The sequence below is a fragment of the Strongylocentrotus purpuratus genome, unplaced genomic scaffold (assembly GCF_000002235.5).
Source record: "Strongylocentrotus purpuratus isolate Spur 01 unplaced genomic scaffold, Spur_5.0 spur5_scaffold_14, whole genome shotgun sequence".
In the NCBI taxonomy this organism is placed as follows: Eukaryota; Metazoa; Echinodermata; class Echinoidea; order Camarodonta; family Strongylocentrotidae; genus Strongylocentrotus; species Strongylocentrotus purpuratus.
Genome location: NW_022145599.1, coordinates 18859530 through 18882351, shown reverse-complemented (window position 1 = coordinate 18882351; position 22822 = coordinate 18859530). Strand labels below are relative to the sequence as shown.

The 22822-nt window shown below is 37.4% G+C and overlaps 1 protein-coding gene across 1 annotated transcript; it reads right to left on the bottom strand.

Moving 5' to 3' along the window:
* Positions 1–13601: 13601 nt before the first annotated feature.
* LOC577016 (urotensin-2 receptor) lies at positions 13602–18519 on the bottom strand. Its single transcript, XM_003730422.3, has one exon. It carries the CDS (start codon positions 15973–15975, stop codon positions 15022–15024), a length of 954 nt encoding a protein of 317 aa, XP_003730470.1. The 5' UTR covers positions 15976–18519; the 3' UTR covers positions 13602–15021.
* Positions 18520–22822: the final 4303 nt, after the last annotated feature.

Below are 22822 nucleotides of genomic sequence, written 5' to 3'. Positions count from 1 at the left end.
TGTTCACCGGGCGTCATGTCAATTACGCTTTTACATGCGCTAATCAAACTTGAGAAAGCAACTATCCCATGCGTCAGTATTTCAATATAGGATTTCCCGGCGACATTCGCGAGTTTGTCATTCGAATTCATTTACTTTGCATCTAAGTTAGTGCAGATCGGCTTTGCCATGCCAATTATCATCCAATTTTCCTGTTTTGGTATTTAATTTAGGATTTTGGTCGAAGGGTTTCAGAGATCTGTAATTTAATTAAAAAACTGCTCAACTAGCATTCAAATTAATCGTCACTTGTCGAGGCGTCATTTTTATCATTCAAATTAACACCTGTCATTCGTATTCGAATTATGTTTAATCAAGTTAGGAATGTTAGGGGGAAGAAATCCAACACACGTTTACATTTTTAAAAAAAATGCAATTAAATGCATCGTGATTTGCCATTAGGGTATTTTCTGTTATTCCATTTATTAATTTTGAGAAAAATGCATATGGGTGTAGTCAGACATTTAAGTAAAGAAGGGGTGAAATTAAAGGATATGGCATTGCTGCACGAACATGTTCATATACCCCGGAAAAGTGGGGATACAAAAATACCTACCCCAGTCACAATATTGTACCCTTCCTCCACAATGAAATTGTGATAAATTTATGATGAAACACAAGACAAACAACTTCCTTACATGTAAATTTACAAAATTATTGAGGCCATCAAGTCCGTAAATGTAAGTATTTTTTTTCTTCTTAACAATCAAACTTGAATGTGTATGAATATCAGATGAATCTAAAAGTATATAAAGTGTATAAATGCAAGAAAATATAATATGATGATATACACATGGAAATAAACAATCTTGAAAAAAAAGAATGAGCTATAAAGAGTGTGTAATAAACGAGAAGTGTAAATTGGCCATCAATTTAAGTGCACACAGTGCTAATTTGAATGCTACAAATGAATTCGAATGCTAAAAGTAGACCTTCGCGATGTCAGAAATCGTGTTGCGCCAAATCGAATGACCAAATAGCGAAAGAAGCACATTATTCATTAATCTGAATGAAACATACATAGATTCTAACGAAAACTTCATAGATTTGAAAACTAGAAAAAGGAATATAAACCCAAGATATATTTGACAGGAATAAAACCATCGAATTTGAACGCAAGACAAATTAATTTAAATGACAAACTCGCGAATTTGGCCGGAAAATCCTATACTATGTTTGCGCTGTTTCATTTGCATTTAATATGTGTGTGATATCCCTCTGAAAGACCGCGTCATGCCCTGCCGCAGTCCGACGCCAGTTAATGACGCTACGCACGCAAGGGGCATCGGAACACGTCATGTGATTTTATTGTCGGATGGAAACGCACTGGTGGTATTGCAGTGGTACCACGGATCGAATACACATAATACTCTGTACTCCTCTTATTGCACTCTCTCTTTTTTTTTTTTTTCTGTTTCTCCCTCTCTTTCTGTTTCTCTCGCTCTCTCTCTCTCTCTCTCTCTCTCTCTCTCTCTCTCTCTCGTTCTTTCTCTCTCCGTCACTCCGTCCCTCCCTTCCTCTGTCAATCTCTCCGTGCTCCGTATTCATCTTTCTCTTTATCTTACTCCTTCTCTCTCTCAGACTCGCCCTTCTCCTTTCCTCATATCCTTTATTTTGTTTAATGATCAGATGTCTTTTATTCTCTAAATAACATAATTATTCGACACATCTCAACACTTTTTGAGCGTGATGTTATTATGTTCATAAAACTATTTCTATCTCTTCAATCGCGTTTCTAACACAGGCTTTGGTGATATTTACTTCTTCCCCCTCTCCCTCTACTTTTACATGTTTATATAATTTCACATGTATATACTAAAGAGATTACCAAATTGTCTTACGGGAATGAGATATAAATATAAATCACAGGCCTATATAGGAACCTCTATGTATCACTGAATGGAAAACAGTCATGTACTTGGTTTTACGCAGTAATAATGCCAAATGTGATGATACCATATTCTATTTCCCACATGCTAATAATGGCCATTCTCTTAATGGCATTTTAAAACTTACGCTATTGAAAACTCACTGATAATGTATTCATTAAATCTGAATCCTAATTTGCCTACAAATCTTCACTCTTAATGCCGGGATTGCCCATTTGATATGAGAAGGACATCACCGAGATATCGAGGATAGAGTGAAGATTGAGGAGTTACAGACAATTCAATTTCAATTCAATTTTATTTGTCCCAATTAAAATGAATTGAAATCTTTAAAAAAAACAGTACTAGTCGAGATAAATAAACGATAAATATACTAAGACGTGCAGAGCTTGGAGCAAAGTTACACATGGAATGACAAATGCCATTAAAAATATATTAAAGGGATGGGAGGCATCTACACAATTTGAAGGCGCTATTAAAGAGAGCGTAAAGGGAAACAGAGGGTGATAGAGAATCAAAGACAAGAACCACACTTTGAATACTTCTATAAGAAAATTCTGTAAGAAAATAAGATGATAAAGAGATGTTAGTGAAGTAGGACAATTATTTGAACACGCGCCCCCGCACGTCCACGTCCATCTTAAAAGAGAGAAATTCAGCAAAAGTCCGGTGTGTAAAGTCAATACGGGTAGACCTTTTTCTTTTGTTACGAGCCGGAGAGTTTGGGAACACGCATGGTATCCCTGCGTTCACGGAGTGGGTGGGGGGGGGGGGGCGGGCATAGAAATGAATAAAATCAGAGAGAGAAAGAGAAAAGGGGGAGAGGGCTAGACTAAAACAACAATGATAATTATAATAATGATAATGATTATTTTAACAATAACATAACAAAAAGAAGATGAAAAAAAAAAGGAGAAGAAGAAGGAGGAAAAGAAGAAAAAAATATATGAATAAAAACATTAAAAGAAGAAAGAGAATAGTAATATGTCGTTTCTCTTCAGCACATTTCGGGACCGTACATGTAGGACCTCTCTCAATGCTCTTCCGAACTTAGAATCCTGTCTGATGTGCGGGTTATACAGGATTGTGAAGTACATTACATGCACATTGCACGTAAGTTTATGCAGACTATGTGATTATTAAATACAATATGCACCTGTTCGCCGGATATGCATTCGTTGTCCATGTCGGAAATGTGTCCGGCGTAATGTTAAAAACGATTCCCCCCCCCCCTCATAATGTTTCAAAAGAATATAGAAACGGTGTGACATTTGATCGTTCGGTTAACATGATTTATGTTAATCTCGTACGTCATGTTATGACGAATTTCATTTTATAAACTGAGCTGCCTTAATCATTGCTCTGTGATAAGTTTTTCAACAAGGATAGATTAGAGGAGAGGGATTACAAAAAAGAGAGATAAGAAGGAGAGAGAGAGAGAGAGGTATGGGAAGAAGCGAGGGAAGGAGGGGTAGGGAAAGGATTATTTGATTAGAAGAAAAAGGGATGAATTACAAGATCTACCAGATGTATAAACAAATAAAACAAGATTTCTGCTGTAATCGGATAATGCATGATTCTATTTTATAATGTTGTGTAAAGAACCCCCCCCCCCCCCCGTTCAGTTTTTCTGTGCATTTTGGCAGCCAAATACGCCATACGGCTGTAATCCCTTCTGTAATTATTAGTGTCCAAATAATAATCTTTTTACATTTACATAATCATATCAAGAGTATATTTTGGGGGTTGGCTTCCCATGAAGCCCTAGTGGCCCGAATTCCCAAAGGAGGTTTGTCGACAAACCTTTGTTTTCGCGCGTCAAATGACGCGTTTCGACGCGTTTTTACAAACCAGGTATGGAAAAAACGCGTAAAAACGCGTCATAATTATGACGTACGAAAACCAAGGTTTGTCGACAAACATCCTTTGTGAATTCGGGCCATAGTGTTCGTAAAACAATTTCAAATAACATCCTTCAACAACATTTAATATCAAGCTTGCCTTACGTTGGACAAGAGTCTGTATTTGTCATGCTCAAATGCTCAAATCCCCATTGTGTTCAATGAATACAATAGCTACTCAGCATTATAACTTGACGACCGCTATTATTGCCATAGCGTGCTGTGGTTTATTTACGACTGAGAGTCTACCTTTCCTTTCCTTTCCTTTATTTGTTACTTATTGTGCGTGCTATTCATTAGGGAGGGGCGGTTCTGGTGTGTTTTTAAAAAGAGGGGGCAGAATATCAAAAAAATGTAGCAAAACAAAAAAGTATATTACTAGGATTTTACAGGGGCAGGGGTTGGCTGGATTAGCCCCCTCCCCCTCAATCCATCAGTTCATTTTTAACCATTTTCTTTCAATTTGGTTCATTTAATCTATTCTAGGAAAATGTTAATCTATAACATTTTGGGGGACAGCCCTAGAGTATTAAGATCGTCTCCAAAACGTGCATGCCTTCTTGGACTAAGATAATGATAAGCAGCCTGAGCCTACCTTCATGTTTTGCCATGGGTTTTTTCTTCCAATACTGAATTGGCAAGGGATGGAAGATCGTTTTTAGCTGACTAGATAATATACAACATGTACCCCCATTTCATTTGAATATGTAATGATATCCGTAAGTGAACACAAGATGAGACGAGATAGCACTCACAATCTGGAATCTGTACGTATTGAAATTTGTCATGGATTTTTCTCTGCCCCTTAAGAAATGTAGGTACCATATTAATTTCGTTCATTACTAGTATTTTTAATTCTCCGTATGACTTTGATATTTCAGTTGAATATACGCATCGTTAATATGGAACAAATAGAAACAGTAAAATAAATGATATTAGTTTGAAAGAATTGAATTGAATTTAAACTGAGCTTAATTCTATGGGCCTACTATTGCGACTCAACATCTAACAAGAAAGGCGCTTCTTATGTTGCTTTACTTGTTATTGCAATTTTGAATTTACAAACAAATTCAAGAGTTATTTGCGATCCCTTTAAATGTTCGTATACGTCGCTCCTGCAAATTGAATACTATACTGTATAGTTTCCACAGCTATACTTTCCTAATTGCAGAGCTCATGGGTGTCTGAATGGCTTCGGATTATGTGTCGAAAATGGAAGATATTTTAGCTCTTTTAAGGTTGAGTGATCCAGGGTAGTTTGGGCATATTCTTTGAATTCGGGGGTCGATGCCCCAAAGAGTGGAATATGAGCATGTATATTTTCTTGTATATTTTGAATTGATATCGCTTACACCGTGGTGAAAAGTAGCCAGTTTGCGAGTAAGAGGGTCACGAGAAATAAATGAGGTGCGGATTTTATGTCTGTGCCGAGATGAGGAGAATGGACTTTCTTTCTATTTTGAGAGTCGCAAATAGAAATATAAGAGGGCTAACAAAGGAAGGAGAATAAATCATCCAAATAGAGAAAGAAAAACAAAGTATAGTTTGGAAATGGGCTCCGATACTTGGAATCGAACACAGAAAGAGTCAGAGACATGTGGATATAAAAAGAGAGAGAGAGAGACGCAAATAGAGAGAGAGAGAGAGAGAGAGAGAGAGAGAAAGAGAGAGATGGACAGAGAGAAAGAGACATAGACAGTGACATACAGAGAGAGAGAGAGATGAGACAGAGACATACAGAGAGAGAGAGAGAGAAAGGGGGAGTTGAGAAAAGTAATAAATGAGAATAAATCTAGAATCTAAAATGTAAAAAGCTCTATATACAGACACCAATTACTTGTGACTCACCGATTTTACTACCGGAGATTCAATAAATAATCCAACATTTAACTTCAGGTGGGAGTGGTTGAGTAAAAAGCGAGGTTTTATGATGCAGAGAGGATGTAAAAGAAAGAGAAAGGGAGAGTGTGGGTTGGGGAGGAGGGGGTTTATGATGATAATAATTAGAAACGTAAACTGGGAAGGAGAGAAATAGAGACAGACAACAGACGTTTCTGACGTTAACCTTACATGCTTGAACAACTTTGATGTATATCACGTCGAGTAGCGTGTACGAACAGCGAATGTTTTATAATGAACAAAGTTGTGTTTTCTTTAATGTATTTTTGCTTGTGCCACAAAAGCTCCATTAATTTTTTCATCAGTTGTACGGTTGCCGTGACAACTTCTCGTGTAAATCACAATCGATACTGCTATACATTATGTCATGATCATGATGATCATGCGTGAAAGACATCGAGACAGAGAGACAGAGAAACAGAGAGACAGAGAGAGAGAGGAGGAGAGAGAAAGAGAAAGAAATATATATATATATATATATATAGAGAGAGAGAGAGAGAGAGAGAGAGAGAGAGAGAGGCGGTAAAAGGAGAGAAGTTCGTGCTAAAAATAGTTAGGCATATGAATCAAGAGGAAATAGATTTTAGAAAGCGAGATAGGTAATCCCGACCCAGTGCTAAAAGCAAATGATATTATAGGGAGATAAATCGCATTGATTAATATTCTTATTATTATTACAAATCATTTAGCCTGGTATACCAGTAACATCAGTGTATGGCCATTTGCTCCGTACATCTCCGATTTACAAAGAAGTTTTTGTGGGGGGTTAATCAAGGTTAAGAATAAAAAATAGTATTCATTCTAGTGTTTTTCTTTTCTTCAGAATGGTGGAAAACGATTAATAAATTATCCCATTGAAAGCAAGATTGTCATGTGCTTGTTATTGTTGCAGCAAAATAGTTAGATAATAAGAGGATTCTCCAATAGTGCATATTGTGCAAACAAATTTTCTCGTACACAATGTTTACAATTCGTTTCTAAATAAGGAAAATCGAGAAATAATCAGTGTAATAATAATGATATTAGTAATAATAATAATCAATTATAATGAAAAAAAGTAATAAAAACAACAATGATAATGATTATTATAATGATAATAATTAATTTAACAATAACATAACAAAAAGAAGGAAAAGAAAAAGGAGGAAAAGAAGAAAAAATATATGACTAAATACATTAAAAGAAGAAAGAGAATAGTAATATGTCGTTTCTCTTAGCACCTTTCGGGACCGTACATGTAGGACCTCTCTCAATGCTCTTCCGAATTTAGAATCCTGTCTGATTGCACATTGCACGTAAGTTTATGCAGACTATGTGATTATTAAATACAATATGCACCTGTTCGCCGGATATGCATTCGTTGTCCATGTCGGAAATGTGTCCGGCGTAATGGTAAAAACGATTCCCCCCCCCTCATAATGTTTCAAAAGAATATAGAAACGGTGTGACATTTGATCGTTCGGTTAACATGATTAATGTTAATCTCGTACGTCATGTTATGACGAATTGCATTTTATAAACTGAGCTGCCTTAATCATCGCTCTCATCAAGGATAGATTAGGGGATAGGGATTACAAAAAAGAGAAATTAGAAAGAGAGAGAGAGAGAGAAAAGAAGCAGAATGTGAGAAAGAGGAAGATAGTCACATAAATTGAGAGAAAGACAGGAGTGAAGGAGAATGAGAAAAATAATAAAGCAAAAGAGATACAGTGACACAGAGAGGCAGAGAAAGACATAGAGAGACAAGCATGTAGTGAGAAAGAGGGAGAGAGTCACAGAGATTGCAAGAAGGACAGGAGAGGAGGAGAAATGAGAACAAATAATTAGCAAGAGAGAGACAGATACACATGCAGAGAGGCAGTGACAGACAGACAGATGGAGACAGATAGTGAGAAATAGAGAGGGAGAGAGAAAGGGAGAGAGAGAGAGAGAGAGAGGGGGGGGGGTAAAAATAAAGATAGAAATAGAGACAATAGCGAGACAAAATAGAGACAGAGACAAAGAGAGAGTGAGTGAGAAATGCAGACAAGGAGAAGAAAAAACAGACTTAGAGGGCCATTCTAACTAAAAAACGGGCTAAAAAATGAAGAAAAAAAAAGAATTGTAGAATAATTTTTGACGAAGATTCCGAACATGACAATGATTTTTTTCTTAGAAATCATCAATAATTCTGGAATCTAGCTTTAAAAATAACGACTCAGAACGCGCAGAAAAAGCCCAGTTTCGGTCATGACGCATTTGACGTCACTGCAGGCGCCTCTCCAGTGAAAAGGAGGGTGATTTAGGCATTAAAATGTATTTAAAAAGGTAAACTATGATATCAATTGCAGGAAGAAAAAAAAATTATCCGAAAAATAATATGCACTTGATAATCCCAGTACGTTTTTGGCAATTTCGTCATTCCTAATTATGAAATTATCAAATTGTCTTATCGGACATGCCCGCAATGACGTCAAAATATTGCGTCATCAAGCCACGTGACCGTATTACCTTTTTTTGAGGGGCGTAGCCTAGCAAGCGTGAGAACTGTGAAAAATGGATGGCTATTATCATTTTTTGCTCAATTTAGAGACTTTCTAAAAAATCATAGGCTGGAATATTAATAAGTAGAGGTGTAGTTATGTTTTGAAAGGCTATGTTTCGGGTTAGAGTGGCCCTTTAAAGAGCTCTTCCATTTGCATTCTGCAGATCGAGTGCGTAAATAATCATAAGGCTAGTCTACGAGGACACGGGGAACCTCTTGAACCTAAACAGACATTGGGGAAAATATGTCGTAAGATCGTTTTCTGTAGACGTCAATCACAGATATTCATGGTACCAAATAAAGCACGAAATGCATTAGTGACGTACGTATCTTGTAGTTATAAAGATCAAATGGATTTAATTAAAGCCTATACGGATAAAAATATGATAGGAATTACTACACTGAAGATAAGTACAAGGGTACGATTTGTCATGTAATTTATCTCCTCTTTTCCATTCGCATTATAAGAGATAAATTTGAAGTGCAAAAATAAGTTTTCTTATAAAAGGAGTAAAACAAAATATTGTTAAAAGTATCGAGTATACAATTTATATGCAACGAAAAAGAGGTTTCTAGCTTTTAAAAATAGGGGAGCAGCCCAACCTGATATTAAGGTGGGCTTTTTTAATGGAAACAGGAATAAAAACAAGCCTTAAACAGATTAGTGAATGTGAAGTTGAAATCAATCAAACACAAATTTTCAAACTCGGCGACTTATCTTGCTAGGTCCTCTCCCATTTCTCTGTTGTAAAATCGTCATAAATTGCTACTTTCTCTTATAATAATGTAAATCATACACGCACTTTCGATATAACCCTTTCATGTCTATATACTCAACCCCTATGTGAATGTATTCCTTTATCACTAATACCCTCTTCACATACACGGATTTTTCTTACGAGTCCTTACGGATCGCACAAATTCACGGGTCTTTCACGGATCCTTACGATTTTGCCACTTTTACGACCGGTTTATAATAGTTATTACGAGATGTTTGCGGTTTATTACGAATCATTACGAGTTATTACGATGTATTTACGGCAACAGTCCACGATTTGTTACGAGTTGTCACAGATAACTACGAGCAACTAACGTGTTAGTTACGACCTGGTTACGTGTTGTAACGAATAGCTACGAGTAAGTTACGAGTATTTACGAATCCTTACGATTTTTAGCCAAAAAATAACAACTGAAAATGAAGTGTTCGAACTTGCAGCTTTTCTTTCCCCAAATCGTGAACAGTTCGTAATCATACGTAAAGTATACTTATCTATTCATAAAGTCCTCGTAACTACACGTAAAATGCTCGTAATAACCTGTATCAATCCGTAAAGTCATCGTAAAATGACCCGAATAAAATCGTAAACAACACGTAAGCACACGTAACCATCCGTAAACTACTCGCAATAATGCGTAAATAATCCGTTAACAAATCGTTAACTAACCGTAACGAATCGTTACAAAAATCTGTTACGAGTCACTTACGGATTCTTGCGAGCAGTTTACGGATGGTTAAGTGTTGTTGCGAGCGGTTTACGGATGGTTACGGATTGTTACGAGGTATTTACGAGCTATTTACGGACAAATCAATCCGTGGACAATCGTAAGAAGATATTTGACATGTTAACAAATTTGCCTCTCCTTTCGCGGATCCTTAAGAATGTCTACGAGTTGTTGCGAGTTGTGACGAGTTATTTACGGGTACCAGCGAGTTATTTACGGATGCTTGCGATTGACTACGAGTTGGCGATACGTAAGGACTCGTAAGAAAAATCCGTGTACGTGAAGGGGGTATAACTGAAAACAGGGGGATTTATTGCACTTCCAGTAAAAAGGCAAATGGGGTCTTATTAATTACATCTTCCAATATTCATAACTTTCTTATTTTTTAATCGGACTTTTCCTCAATCTGTCACTAATTTGTTTCTCTAATATCCTTCCGCTTTTATTAATACCAGTTTAATGTCAAGGTGTACTTCCCCTTTTAAGGCAGGGTATTTTTTTTCCGCCATCGCTACCATTGCTGTAACATATTATCACTTGCACCATCTTTCGGTGAAGGCGTACATAGAGTGATTTCCGGTTCCTGTACCCAAGCAACACCACAAGCGCGTCGTGCAGTTGGTGAAGTATTGTGGGACATGGCTGTCGACACATCGGGACAACGTCAGCATCAGATGGCAGTATACGTAACCTCACGTAGTGTCAACAGAATTCCTTGCCTTTAAAGTGATGCATATGCATTCAATAGATTCACGGAATGTGTAAATGGTTAAAATTGATAATAACTACAATATCTCAATCTTACGGATTTTTTACTCTCACCCCCGGTAGAGATCGAGGCTCGAAAAATCAAAGAAAAAAAAAGGGACAAAAAAGAGTACTAAACAAAATATCACTTTATACTGCGTGTATTCTTCTAGTTAAAATCGTGAATTTATTCAATAAAGTGTTACACGCGAAAATATTGAATATACACCTTATATGAATGATATATGAAAGACAAAAATATATATGTATTTACGCCATTTCAAATACCAATACATTGAACACGTTTATGACTGCTTATCAATAAAGAAACATTTTACATTTTGAAAATGTTGTTTAAATCTAAAAGCCATTCAAATATAAATTGCGCTTCGCATTTTTAATGACATCGTATGTATCACAATAAATTTTGGATATAAAAATACACACTGTTGTGTGCAATACCCTGTGTAAATAATTTGACATAAGATATAAAAAGAGAAAACAAAAGTCAAAATGGACGGGGACACCCCAGTAGACCACAAGCCAACGAGGTCGACAGTTCTGAAAGGTCCAAGTGACCAACAAAACAAAGAAATACTTAAGATAAAACAAAGTGCCTGTTTTAGATCATGAGCAGTTGGTCTCGTGGGGGTTTAGCAAAATTACCCTTCACTCTCATGACATAAGATTAGACAAGGTCATCGCTAGAGAGATAGTTTATAAATGTGCCCCCCCCCCCCCCAAAAAAAAAAAAAAAAAAAAAAAAAAGAAGTAAATAAATAAAATAAATAAATAAATAAATAAAAAATAAATGAATAAATAAATAAATAAAAATAAATATATAATAATAATGATATATATTTGTATATATATATATATAACAGACAAACAAAAAAACATCTAACCCCTGCCTTTTACATGGTCACTTCAGCAATTAAAAAGCTAATTTAGACATTTAATTAGTTGTAATTTGCTAGTCATATTTTCAGATCAAAGAAAACTCATACAAGCATTTTATGTACATGGGATGTAAAAAGCTGGTATCAATCTGACATAATAGAGTACAAAAAACTTAGTATAAAAAAGACTTTACCGTGGCGTATTTTAAAGATTAAAGTTTTTATATTGTTGAAAACATGGTCATTAAAAACAATGCTTCGTACAGAACATAGAACACAATTCAATAAATAAAAATGTTTGGAACACATATATCATTGAGCTTAACCCTGATTTCAAACGAGCATCATTTTCATTTTAATCTAAACCCTCAGTTTAAACACATAAACAATGAAGTTTAAACAAATAATTTTTCTTTGTGTTTAGTGGTAAATGCTGAATTATGTAATTTAAGAAAACGAAACAAGCCATAAGTAAACGAAAATCAGTATGTACGATTATTATTTTGTCATCACCAAAGTGTATCCACATTTGGTATCCTATATTATGTTCTTTATAAACTATGTCGGAGCCTTTAATTAAAATGTGAACGAAACAAATGTCCATGTTGAAATTACATTGGAAAAATAGATACATTGAATTGAATAAATGAATAAAAGCTTTATCGTAGTACAAAGTTAAACAGCTTCTCCATTGGCTTATTTAAGAGTAGTCGGCGATGTAGTGCTTTATCGGAGGTCGAATGACTAAAGAATGAAAAATATGTAATATCAAATCCAGAAATTTGAGATTAGACCTGCATGTTTTTAATTGAAAAAATTAACGAGGGTTTACGGTATGAACTTTATCTCATGAATTATTCTTTGTTATTTTCTCGGCTTGTGTTGCTTATGCTGGTAGAAAGCGTATACACTGGAGAAAAACAAAGTATTATCGTCATGGAAATTACGACAAAATAGTATAAAACGCATTTTCTTTCAATATTTATACTGGTATAGTTTAAACTAAATAGCCATTCTTTACTAGGAAATTTTCCCGGTAAACATCGTAAACATTTGAACTTTCATGAAGGGCGGTCAAAAGGGCACATTTCGATGAATTTCCAACAAACAAACGAAAAAAACCAAGAAAATTAACGAAAAGGAAAGAAAAGAAAAGAAAACGAAAGGGTTATAAGATTTCCACGTGTCTTTACGGTCAAAAGTTTAAGCGGGACATCTTTTTAAAAACGTAATTTGTATATATATACTACATTGGTTTTAAAAGAGAGCTTTGAGCTGTAATGCCCCCTCCCCCCCTCTCTCTCTCTCTCTATATATATATATCCGACAGTGCTTATAATTGTGACTCGAATGCAGTAATCAAAGAAAAGAAAAGCATGGCAATAGCGACATCACATCATTTTTAGATAAACGCATTATATTTTCCTGTTTTTCTATTATGGTTTCCCATGGAAATGTAGTTTAAAACGTTTATTTGTAAATTAAAACAATGGCATACGAAATCTGAACCACTGAATCTTGTTACATGGATACAGTAAGGTATTTGAAACAAAGCGGGAGATTCTGATTCAAAGGCCTGCTGGCTTTGTACGCGCAATGTCAAAGGTTCTCAAATAACATCCACCCTTATCACCATGGACCAGGCGCGTACGCAGGATTTTTTCAAGGGGGGGGTTTTAACATTTATAAATCGGTCCGAAAATTTCGCAACGACTCAGCCAGCCGCTGAATAAGCGGGGGGGGGGGGGGGGGGGGGGGGGGGGGGGGGGGGGGGGGGGGGGGGGGGGGGGGGGGGGGGGGGGGGGGGTAAGAGGACACTTTTTTTTTTTTTTTTGGTCTCGAAATTGGAAATTTGACATTTTGCTCCGTTGGGGGGGGGGTAAGGTCACCTTTTTTAGGTCGGCCATGGGAATAATTTTTTTTTTTTTTTTTTTTTAAATAATTAAAAAAAAAAAAAAAAAAAATCCAAAAGGGGGGGGGGGGGGGGGGGGGGGTTTTAGGTTTTTTGTAGGGGGGTTTACACACAAAAAAATTCCAAAGGGGGGGGGGGGGGTTTAACCCCCCAAACCCCCCCCCCTGCGTACGCGCCTGCCATGGACAGAACATGGACATTATAATCCAAAAATATCCATAACATCTGCTACTTGCAAGGTGTCTTATTGTTCTGTTCAATTTCTACGTGTTTTTTTTTTTTTTTTTCTGCATTTCTATTTAATTTAATTTACACTCGATAAACCATTCCCTCGAACGTGCTAATCCGACTAAGCCTTCAAGGAAACAAAAGACGACAATAACTTAGCGAAAAGGTGTTGTGTTTGTGCGATTGATAAAATTAATGTAAAATAAAATACATGAGTATTAGTGCATCCAGATTTTTCAGCGTTTTCATATTGCAAGTCGCAAATCCTCAAAGCACACACAGTACTGTTTGTAAGGCAAAACCTGGCACAGCAAAGAAATACCACGAAACACAAGCACAATCATCAATTTCCAATTGATGTGTACATTACAAGATACATTGATTTTAAATACAGTTTGTATATAGTGTATAAAGCGTGCGTTATATTGCGAACTATTAATACTGGCCGTTTCCACTCAGGCTCACAAAGTGCCTGATTTCCTGCTTGAGTTACCCCTTTAAAGTCATGTCCATCACCTTCATAAAATACCAGGTGCCTTTCAATTAATAAAGAATGAGTTTTAATGAAATTTGATGGGAGTTTTCTTTTCCCTTGAATAGTGCAGGAGAATTGCCTCAATTTGTGTTCGTTGCAATGACAGATGTTCTTTCATTAAAGCAAGTCGTGACATTTTCACTTTCGATAAAGAAATTGATAAATTGATCACTTCGATAAAGAAAGTGATGAGTCACCACATTTAATGAAGAAAGTGAAAACTGTAACACTTTTGTCGAACAAAACGGCAATTTACCACAAAACAAGGTCAATATTCCCTTCACCATCCTACCATTAAAAGGCTTCTCCTGATGTCAGGCAAAGAAAAATCGATTTGAAGAGTGCCACTGTTAAGAATTACCTCAATAATTGAATAAGACGCTGGAAGTGTTCGTCACTTAAGAAGGTGATATAGTTCAGCCATTGCTTTTACCCTCGCATTCGCACGTTTCCACAATGACGTTGAGAGTGAAAGTGAAAAAGCTCGCCATTTTCTTTCTATAACACAACTCAATACATTGCAATGACACTTATTTTCCAATATGTAAACGAGTACAGTAATTATTGATTATTTAGTATTTATATTATTGTCTTTCAATTAGACGTTCAAACGATTCGAATTGTTTTTTTAAAATCTATTTTAAATATTCCTTTTCTCAAGTTTAATATGTATTATAACAAACATGTTCTCTTGTGAGAGAACATTATGCAAAACAGGAAAAAAATAGATTGGGCACTTGTCTTATTAGCATAACGAAATTATGTTACACATCATGGACAACTTATCAACGAGATTTCCTTTAAGAAATATAAACTTTCATCATTCTTATGCTTTGTCAGATCCATCTCAATATTTAAAAATCTGTTTTTTCCTTCATTTTTCCTGTTTCTGCTCATGTCAACCTTTGCAGACATTGATAACGTACGACTACGACATATTTAGATTCAAAGAGAATCGCACACTTCTGGTCTACCCGTAAGACGGTATTTCGGGGCGGAAAATGAACTCTGCTTCCTCATCTTTTGCCAGACGTTGTACCTCTTCGGCAAGAGCGTATAGAGGAAGGGGTTGACGCATGAGTTGAGGTATGATATGACAAGGGCGATGAGTCCGACGATCTGCTTAGGATCGAAGTTTTCAACATGTAGGACGGTAAGTTGGTAAACCCAAAATGGGGTGTAGCATATCCAGAAGACAAGAACGACCAGGAAAACGATCTGCGCCACGCGACGCTTCGACCGTCGTACCTGCTGACTACCGCTACGCTCCGACTTGACCTGACAAAAATGGGCCATGAGGAGCAGGTAGGCGACTACCATGATGATGGACGGGATGGCGAAGGTGATAAGAAACACGGAAATCATGTAGGTAGACAGAGAATCTTCACCGTTCAGCGTCCAAGCGCACGTGTTCTTCATAGATCCTTTGCCGGCGTGAACACGAGTCAATGCCATACCGACCACCATCGGCGACGCCAGTACCAGAGCGGACACCCAGATGACCACCACGATAAGGCGAGCGAAGCAGACGCTCCGGTACTTCAGCGACAACATCGGGTGTACGACGGCCACGTAGCGCTCGATGCTCATCACCGTGAGGATATATACGCTAACGTGCATGGTGAGGACGTCGATACTGAGAATCAACCGACAGCCGATGTCGCCGAAGAGCCATCCATCTTGGTTGTAGTTCGTCAGCGTGTAGAACAGGCAGCCGAATATGTAAAGCAAGTCCGCGCCGGCCATGTTAACAATGTACGTGTTGATCGTGTTGACGTTGACATTGACATTGGTGTTTCCACCGGGTTTGAGGGATAGCAAGATCACCAAGGCGTTGGCACAGACGCCGATGATGAAGATGCAGAGAAAACCCGCGATTAGGATGGACTTGAAGAGCATGGTGAATGATGTAAGGTTTCCTTTATCCAGGGAGAATTATCGTCGCCTCCTTTGACTTCAATGAAAAGACAGCTAATCAAGGGTGTGGGACTCTGTCTGAGAAGTCCCGCTAAATTCATGAAGTACTAATCATGCAGTGAGATTACTGTGTGCAGCGAGAGAATACTGAAAATTCTATTTTCAACTGAAATGTTCACAGAAGAAAAAGTGCCTCCAATAGTTCTTCGTAGAAGATATCTCCTTCTCTACACCCCATTCATTAAAAAAAGGCACTGGAGGTTTTATAGCACCGCTTGTTACAGAGTTGATTCAGCCAATGAACACTGATGAAGAGATGAGGGTATGCATCGCAGGGCTAAAGGGCGGACAGTGTTCGACCCCACGACGTCCATCGATACCATTGGGTAGAGCGTCAGTCATAAATCAAGTCTGTCCAGACGGGAATGTCAGTTTATTAAAAAAAAACATTACAAATTGTCAGCCAAGCCTTAAATCGGCTGCAGACAAGCAAAATGAGGAAACTTACGGTTCAGTAACCGAAGACATCGGGTCCTCCTTAATCAAGAATTCATACTCACGCGCAGACGCTGTCGATAATCACTTTCCTGAGGGTACTTTCAGAAGTGGAATCTACAATTGCTCTTTCTGGCACCGCTTTATGTTAGAGTCATTTGACTTGTACATGCGTTGCACGTCAATTCTAAAATCGATGTTCTATATTGATTAGCTAGTTTTAATTAGTTTTGAAGTACAAATTAATGGGAGAGTTTAATTGGTTTTAAATATTTTGTCGAAGTACAATCTAATGGAAGAGGTCATACAAAAGTGCGTAGGAAGTCATAATCATTCTCCGAATTGAATTCTAGAGATGCGAAAAGAAAATGACGTTAGTAAATGACCAGCTCCTTTGCCACGAACTCAAACTCATTTTTGTTCAGTGTCCTCCGAGTGCATGCTTTCTTCATCAATTCGGGAGATAAAGTAGCTGTTTGTACTCATACAATTTATAGATTTATTTCGTTCAAATTCTGTATTCCCGACTTTTTCACCAGAATTGTAATTCTTAGAAAAATATAGACATTCCCTTCTGTATACTGATTTCTGATTCCGGTGTCAAAATACATGCGTCTCGATATCGAAACCGTATTCATACGTAAACTTGATGAACATGGCGATAAGTATAGTGTTGTGCGCGTACTCATTCGACTCTCATATCATCGAATATTCCACCTGTAACTCAGGAATATCATTTGATGCTAATCTCCTTACCAACAAGCAATCGTGGCGGCGACGACGTGAATTATAAAATCTCGAGGCCTCTCATTAAGTCAGTTCACGACACCATTTTTGCGGATTCTCATAAATGAACGACAGGGGGCACGTGCAGGTAATTCACAAAAAGAGGACGGTAGTAGCCGGTTAGTTGACTGCTCCGATGTGCAAGACAATTTGAGAACTGCGTGCCGTTTCAAGATCCTTGTAGATTGATATCAACTCGTGGATATGTGTGTTTTTAAAGCGATATAAATGAAGACGAAACGAGCTTTTTTCTTGTAGATTTTGTCCCCCTCCAAGCAAAAGCTTCAGTCGAATGAGATAATAGAAGCCAGTCGCAATTCTCAACACGTAACTGGTTCGGAGCCCGGATTTACATACCTCTCCAAGATGTCTAAATTGTTAGCAGTAACTTAAGTCAAACGGAAAGCAGTCGCAAAACGTACGATGCTGAGCTAGAAAACTAAACACCGCATTTAATTTCGTCTCCATGTTCATCGCATTCACGGCCGTCCAACATTATCTGGGCTTGAAATAATCTCCCATTCTCGTCGATAATACAAAGAATTAGTATTCTGTGAAATCCTTTTCTCAAACAAGGTTTTTTTTTTCCTGCGATTGATCTTCAAAAGTTCATGATGACGAATCGGAATTGCATTCATCGATTGTGGATAGTCAACGAGGTCACGGAACTATATTCGAGTTAACGATAATGAGAAAAAAGCATTAGAAAAATGACGGGTGTATGTCAGGTGAAGCTGATGAAATGCATCCCAGGTTGAGTTCACATTGACAAGTTGAATATAAAATGAATTTATGCCCTGAACAATACATCCACGGGTGGGTGACTGATGTCTTCATCTTGATTATAAACCATAGTCATTCAAGCTATAAACGATATAGTAGTCATAATGGCGTGTACCTTCATAGTTTCAGACGAACGAGGTCCGCATATCAACCGCACGAGGCATATGGTGTGGAACGAACACTTTGAATAATTGATAGCATGTATTAGACGGATCACTGAAGTCTAATCGAGAGTCTGCAAAGAGTTGAGTTTTCTGCCGCCTCGGAGTCAGCTATTCTAAGCATCATATTCAAGCGCTGTACACGAGTTTCACTGCACATGTAAGCAATATCTCATCATGTCTTCCCGCATGTCTTCCCGCATGTCTTCCTCTGGCTCAGGTTGTCACGGAAACTGAAAACGTATAGGAGTCGGTCCAGTTCGGCGCTGCATGCTCATTTCAAAATGACTTTAGAAGCTTACAAGCATAATGATATATTTACAAGACGTCGCGCGTTCAATGCGAACGGTATGGAAAGCGAAATTGCGCACGAGGAGGAGCCCGCCCACACCATACCCACATAATTCATAATCATACGTGTCATGGCATAGAAATTGAAGAGGAAGAAGAAAGACTCCCGGTACTTGTAAGATCGGAACTTCAGGGCAGACACATGCATGTATATGCCACGGGCGTAGTAGAGATGCATCATATGAAATACGTGTTCTTTAAAGGTACTATGTCCCATTTGCAGGACAAAAAAAATGAAAAGGTTAAATTCCAACAGCATTTGAAAGACAATACTAATTTAGAACTTCCCTTAAAAAAAGGGGGACTTGAAAATGTCTTTAATATGTTCCGCGCCTAGAAACAAAGTATTAGGCGCATTATAAATGTGAGCTATTATTATTTAAGTGGGAAAATAACGACTATTAGTTGTCGAGTCGACTTAGGAGCTATAGAGCCAGTAAGTAGTAGTCTTATTTTTCAGACCATTGTACCGAATTGTACCGAATGGTCGTACGTTTTATGCTGCCAAAGATTCAATCAGTTTAATTTTGGCCATTACAAGAAGTGGGTTATTGATGTAGACAAATGCTCATGTACCCTTTACAGCTCATTTTATGTATATTAGTACCAACGATGAAAAAAGCCAGTCAGTGACTCAATAGTGTCTGACAGTGAAGTCTAGCAACTAAACGGGTTTCCTTGAATAATTTGAATATTAGGACACTGTTAACGTTTAAATTTCACAGATAGGACATACATGACATATTCACAATTCCTGCAAAGTTCGACAGAATTTGATTTTGGCTGCAAAAGGAACATAGTATCTTTAAAGACAGCAATACAGACATATACTGCTCACGTTTTTGTCGGCATGCATTAACCAAAGCTAGCTTTCGTGTGGGCAATTTCATGGAGGGGAAAGAAGGACAAAAAAAAGCTTGAAATTTCTAAAAGTTGACTGAACCCATCTCAAATTCTTGATTCTTGAGATGTAATTGCAGTCTTTTAACGACCTTACTAAAAATAAAAAACAAAGATTTAAGACTGATCTTTAATGTAAGTTGGAAGGCATGTTGGGCCGAATTCTTCCTCGTCTTTTTCACCTTAGCTTTAAATTTGACTTTACATTTGTGATTTGCTGATCTGAGGAAATCGTGTTTTTTCTTCCATTACGATTGCTATTAATGCTAATAGTGGCTTATTAATCAGTCTTTAATCTCTATGAAAAATCTGTAGCAAAAGTAACACGAAAACCACAAAAAAACACAAACAGAATAGGAATCTCATCTGAGCGTTCATTGGTATTTAGGCCAACTAAATTAATCTGAACATCTATCATTATATTGTTCTTTCTTTTTGAGTGGGCAGGCATGTCTTACTCCAACCGTAAATCTTCACAAAGAGCACGATACAAAGTATTTTCACAAATCAACTCAGGGACAGTTTCAATTCCCTTCTGTTTTATTCCTTATATAGAAACCACCTTCAGTTAAAAACAATTTCAATAGGTTGGCGCTATTGCAATTACCTAGGGTTGACTTCTCGAAACGCTTTGTGGTCGTGTTTAATTCAATTGAACTTTTCGACTCGTACAACTTTATAAGGATTCAACCACCTTTCTCCAAATCATCTCCAATGATAATGTTTTAAAACGGCAGTGTGTTGTACTGACACTTCTCCTGCTTTACGTATACTGCCATCTGCTGCTCACAACATCCCGGTATATCGATAGCGATCTTTATAAAATGATGAAGCGGATCCTAATCAAACGATTGGTTGAGAGCGTACACGTGACCAGAAATTTATTTTGCCTAAAACGTAATCTTTTTTTTAATGACCGGTCATTAGTAAAATCATTTTATAAAACATCATTTATAAAACAAATCAAACATCATGTTATAAAACAATTAATACACATCAATTTGTTCGGGTATTAGTAAAATTACCCACACTCAGTACCTTGGAAAAAGTCCACACAATGTGCTCTTACCCCCCCCCCCCCCTCCCCCGCTTATTCAGCGGCTGGCTGAGTCGTTGCGAAATTTTCGGCACGATTTTCAAATTTTAAAACACCCCCTTGAACAAATCACCAACTGATAACGCGCGCGTGATGATGCGTGATTACAGAAACCGATAATCGCTCTTATGTACGCCTCCGTCGAACGATGGTGCCGTTCCAAATACATTGAAGCGATGACGGTAAAACATACTGCCTTTAAATGTAACTCAGGCCCCGTTTACCAATCTGCGTCATTAGTCGGCCGGGGAACCACCACACAGAAAACTGATTGATTTTTCTATCAAAGAATTGATCACTCGTTCGTTCTATCTCCATTTATAACCCTCGGGAATTCAGCCTTTTTTCATCCATAATGCTCAACAGACGGCTAATCGTGTCGGTTCAACAACCGCTATATTTCCTGATTTCTCGAAGAAGAAAAAACATCAGTTTGTGATATTAGATAGCATTCAAGAAAAGAATTCAGGGGAGAATTCACCTTTTTGTTAAGAAATGCTAGAAGCGACAGATTTGTGAAAGTAGAAATGTTCAAAGCCCTTTTCTAAAATTGTGGTTGAACCAAAGATATGAAATATATGCAGTAAAAAACAGAGCGTCCGTTCTTCATTATTCATCTGTTATCTCTTTTGATTTTCCCATGGGCTTTCGAGGGGGGGGGGGAGGGCGGGGGTTGTTTACCTAGGAATTTTAAACTCACCAATTTTCGGGTAACCACACCGTCTCATATTTCAGACAACAATCATCTCATATTTAGGCACAAAGTTTGTCACATTGGGCTCCTTGCACCTCATATTATTATAGAATATAAAAAGAATGTTATCTTCAACTGCGGACCGTTTGGGATTCGTGATTCAATCAAAGTTAAAATCCATCGTCCGCCGTCGGTTTGCTTTTTTGAATTCTAACAAACTGCAATTGCATTTCAAACTTAACCACAATTTCTAAGTAAAATTGTCATCAAATCTAAGTTTCTATCGAATTACGCATATAATATTTCCATTTTTATATCTCGGTTACTCTACGACCGACCAAAATTGTCGATAAATCAATATGTCCCTCTCCGGGAATGGAAAAAAAATCGCTCTAGAATTTCCAATAAAAAGCGATATGAAAATCGACATTGAAATTGACAAAAAGAGAAAGAGAGATAGAGAGAGAGAGAGAGAGAGAGAGAGAGAAAGAGAGAGAGAGAGAGAGAGAAAGAGAGAAAAGAGAGGGAGAGAGAGAGAGAGGATGGTAAAAGGGGGAGGTAGACAAGGGAAAGGAGTAAATTAGATTTTAAAAATAGTTAATAATAGTTATTTTAAATAAAAGGAAATTAACTGAAATGTAGAACGTTGGTTATACATAATTTCATACAAATTTATATTCGCATTATTCTGTGAGGGCAGTATAGCTCGATGGAGAAGCGGTGGTCATGGAATCAACAGGCTCTAGGTTCAAGACCAAGCTAGTGCTCCAGTCCCTGCCCCTCCCCCACCCCAATCCACCATTAAAGCCCGTCTGCACTAGTTTGGCCAGGGGGATTAGACCTCTCTGCAAGGTCACTGACAGGTGGTTATCTCATCAAATCAGCTCCCAATTAAAATAGGAAAAAGAGGATCATGGGGGGCCAACAGGCACCGATTAGGCACTGTTTGCTTTAATAGAGGGCGCAAATAGCTATAAGTAGTGCAGTGGGGCCTTAATTGAAAAAGTTCCATTCCTCACCAACCTCGTTTCTCGTTTTTTTAACTTTATTCTATGACAAACAATGGTAATATTGCCTTTCATCAGCTAAAGCTTTTTCGATGATTTGATCTATAAAAAAATATTAAAAAATAAATTGCTAATAAACTGACATTCAAATGTTTCAGAAGCCTTTGACGTCACCTTTCAAAATGTGTGACCATTGCAATGACATCCATGTGTTACGTAATCCGTATAAAATTTATGTAGGCGTTACAAAGGTATATTGAAACAACCCTTAGGTTTATTTCTTGAAAGCCTTTGCAATCAGACTTGAATTTCATTCAGACAAAAGAAAGACATGAGGAAATAATAAGATTCTTTGAAAACCGGCTATTAATAGCACTTCGATAACTTATGTCCCTCGTGACCTTAAACTATTCAGCTAGGAGGTGGAAAATGTGGGGTAGGAAATGTAAATATAGATGGAATATAATATTATAAGCAAACAAAATCTTTTCCCTGCAAAGTCTCTCTCGCTTCGGGCGGAATTTCGTTAACCTGATTTCTACGAAAAAAAGTCCCA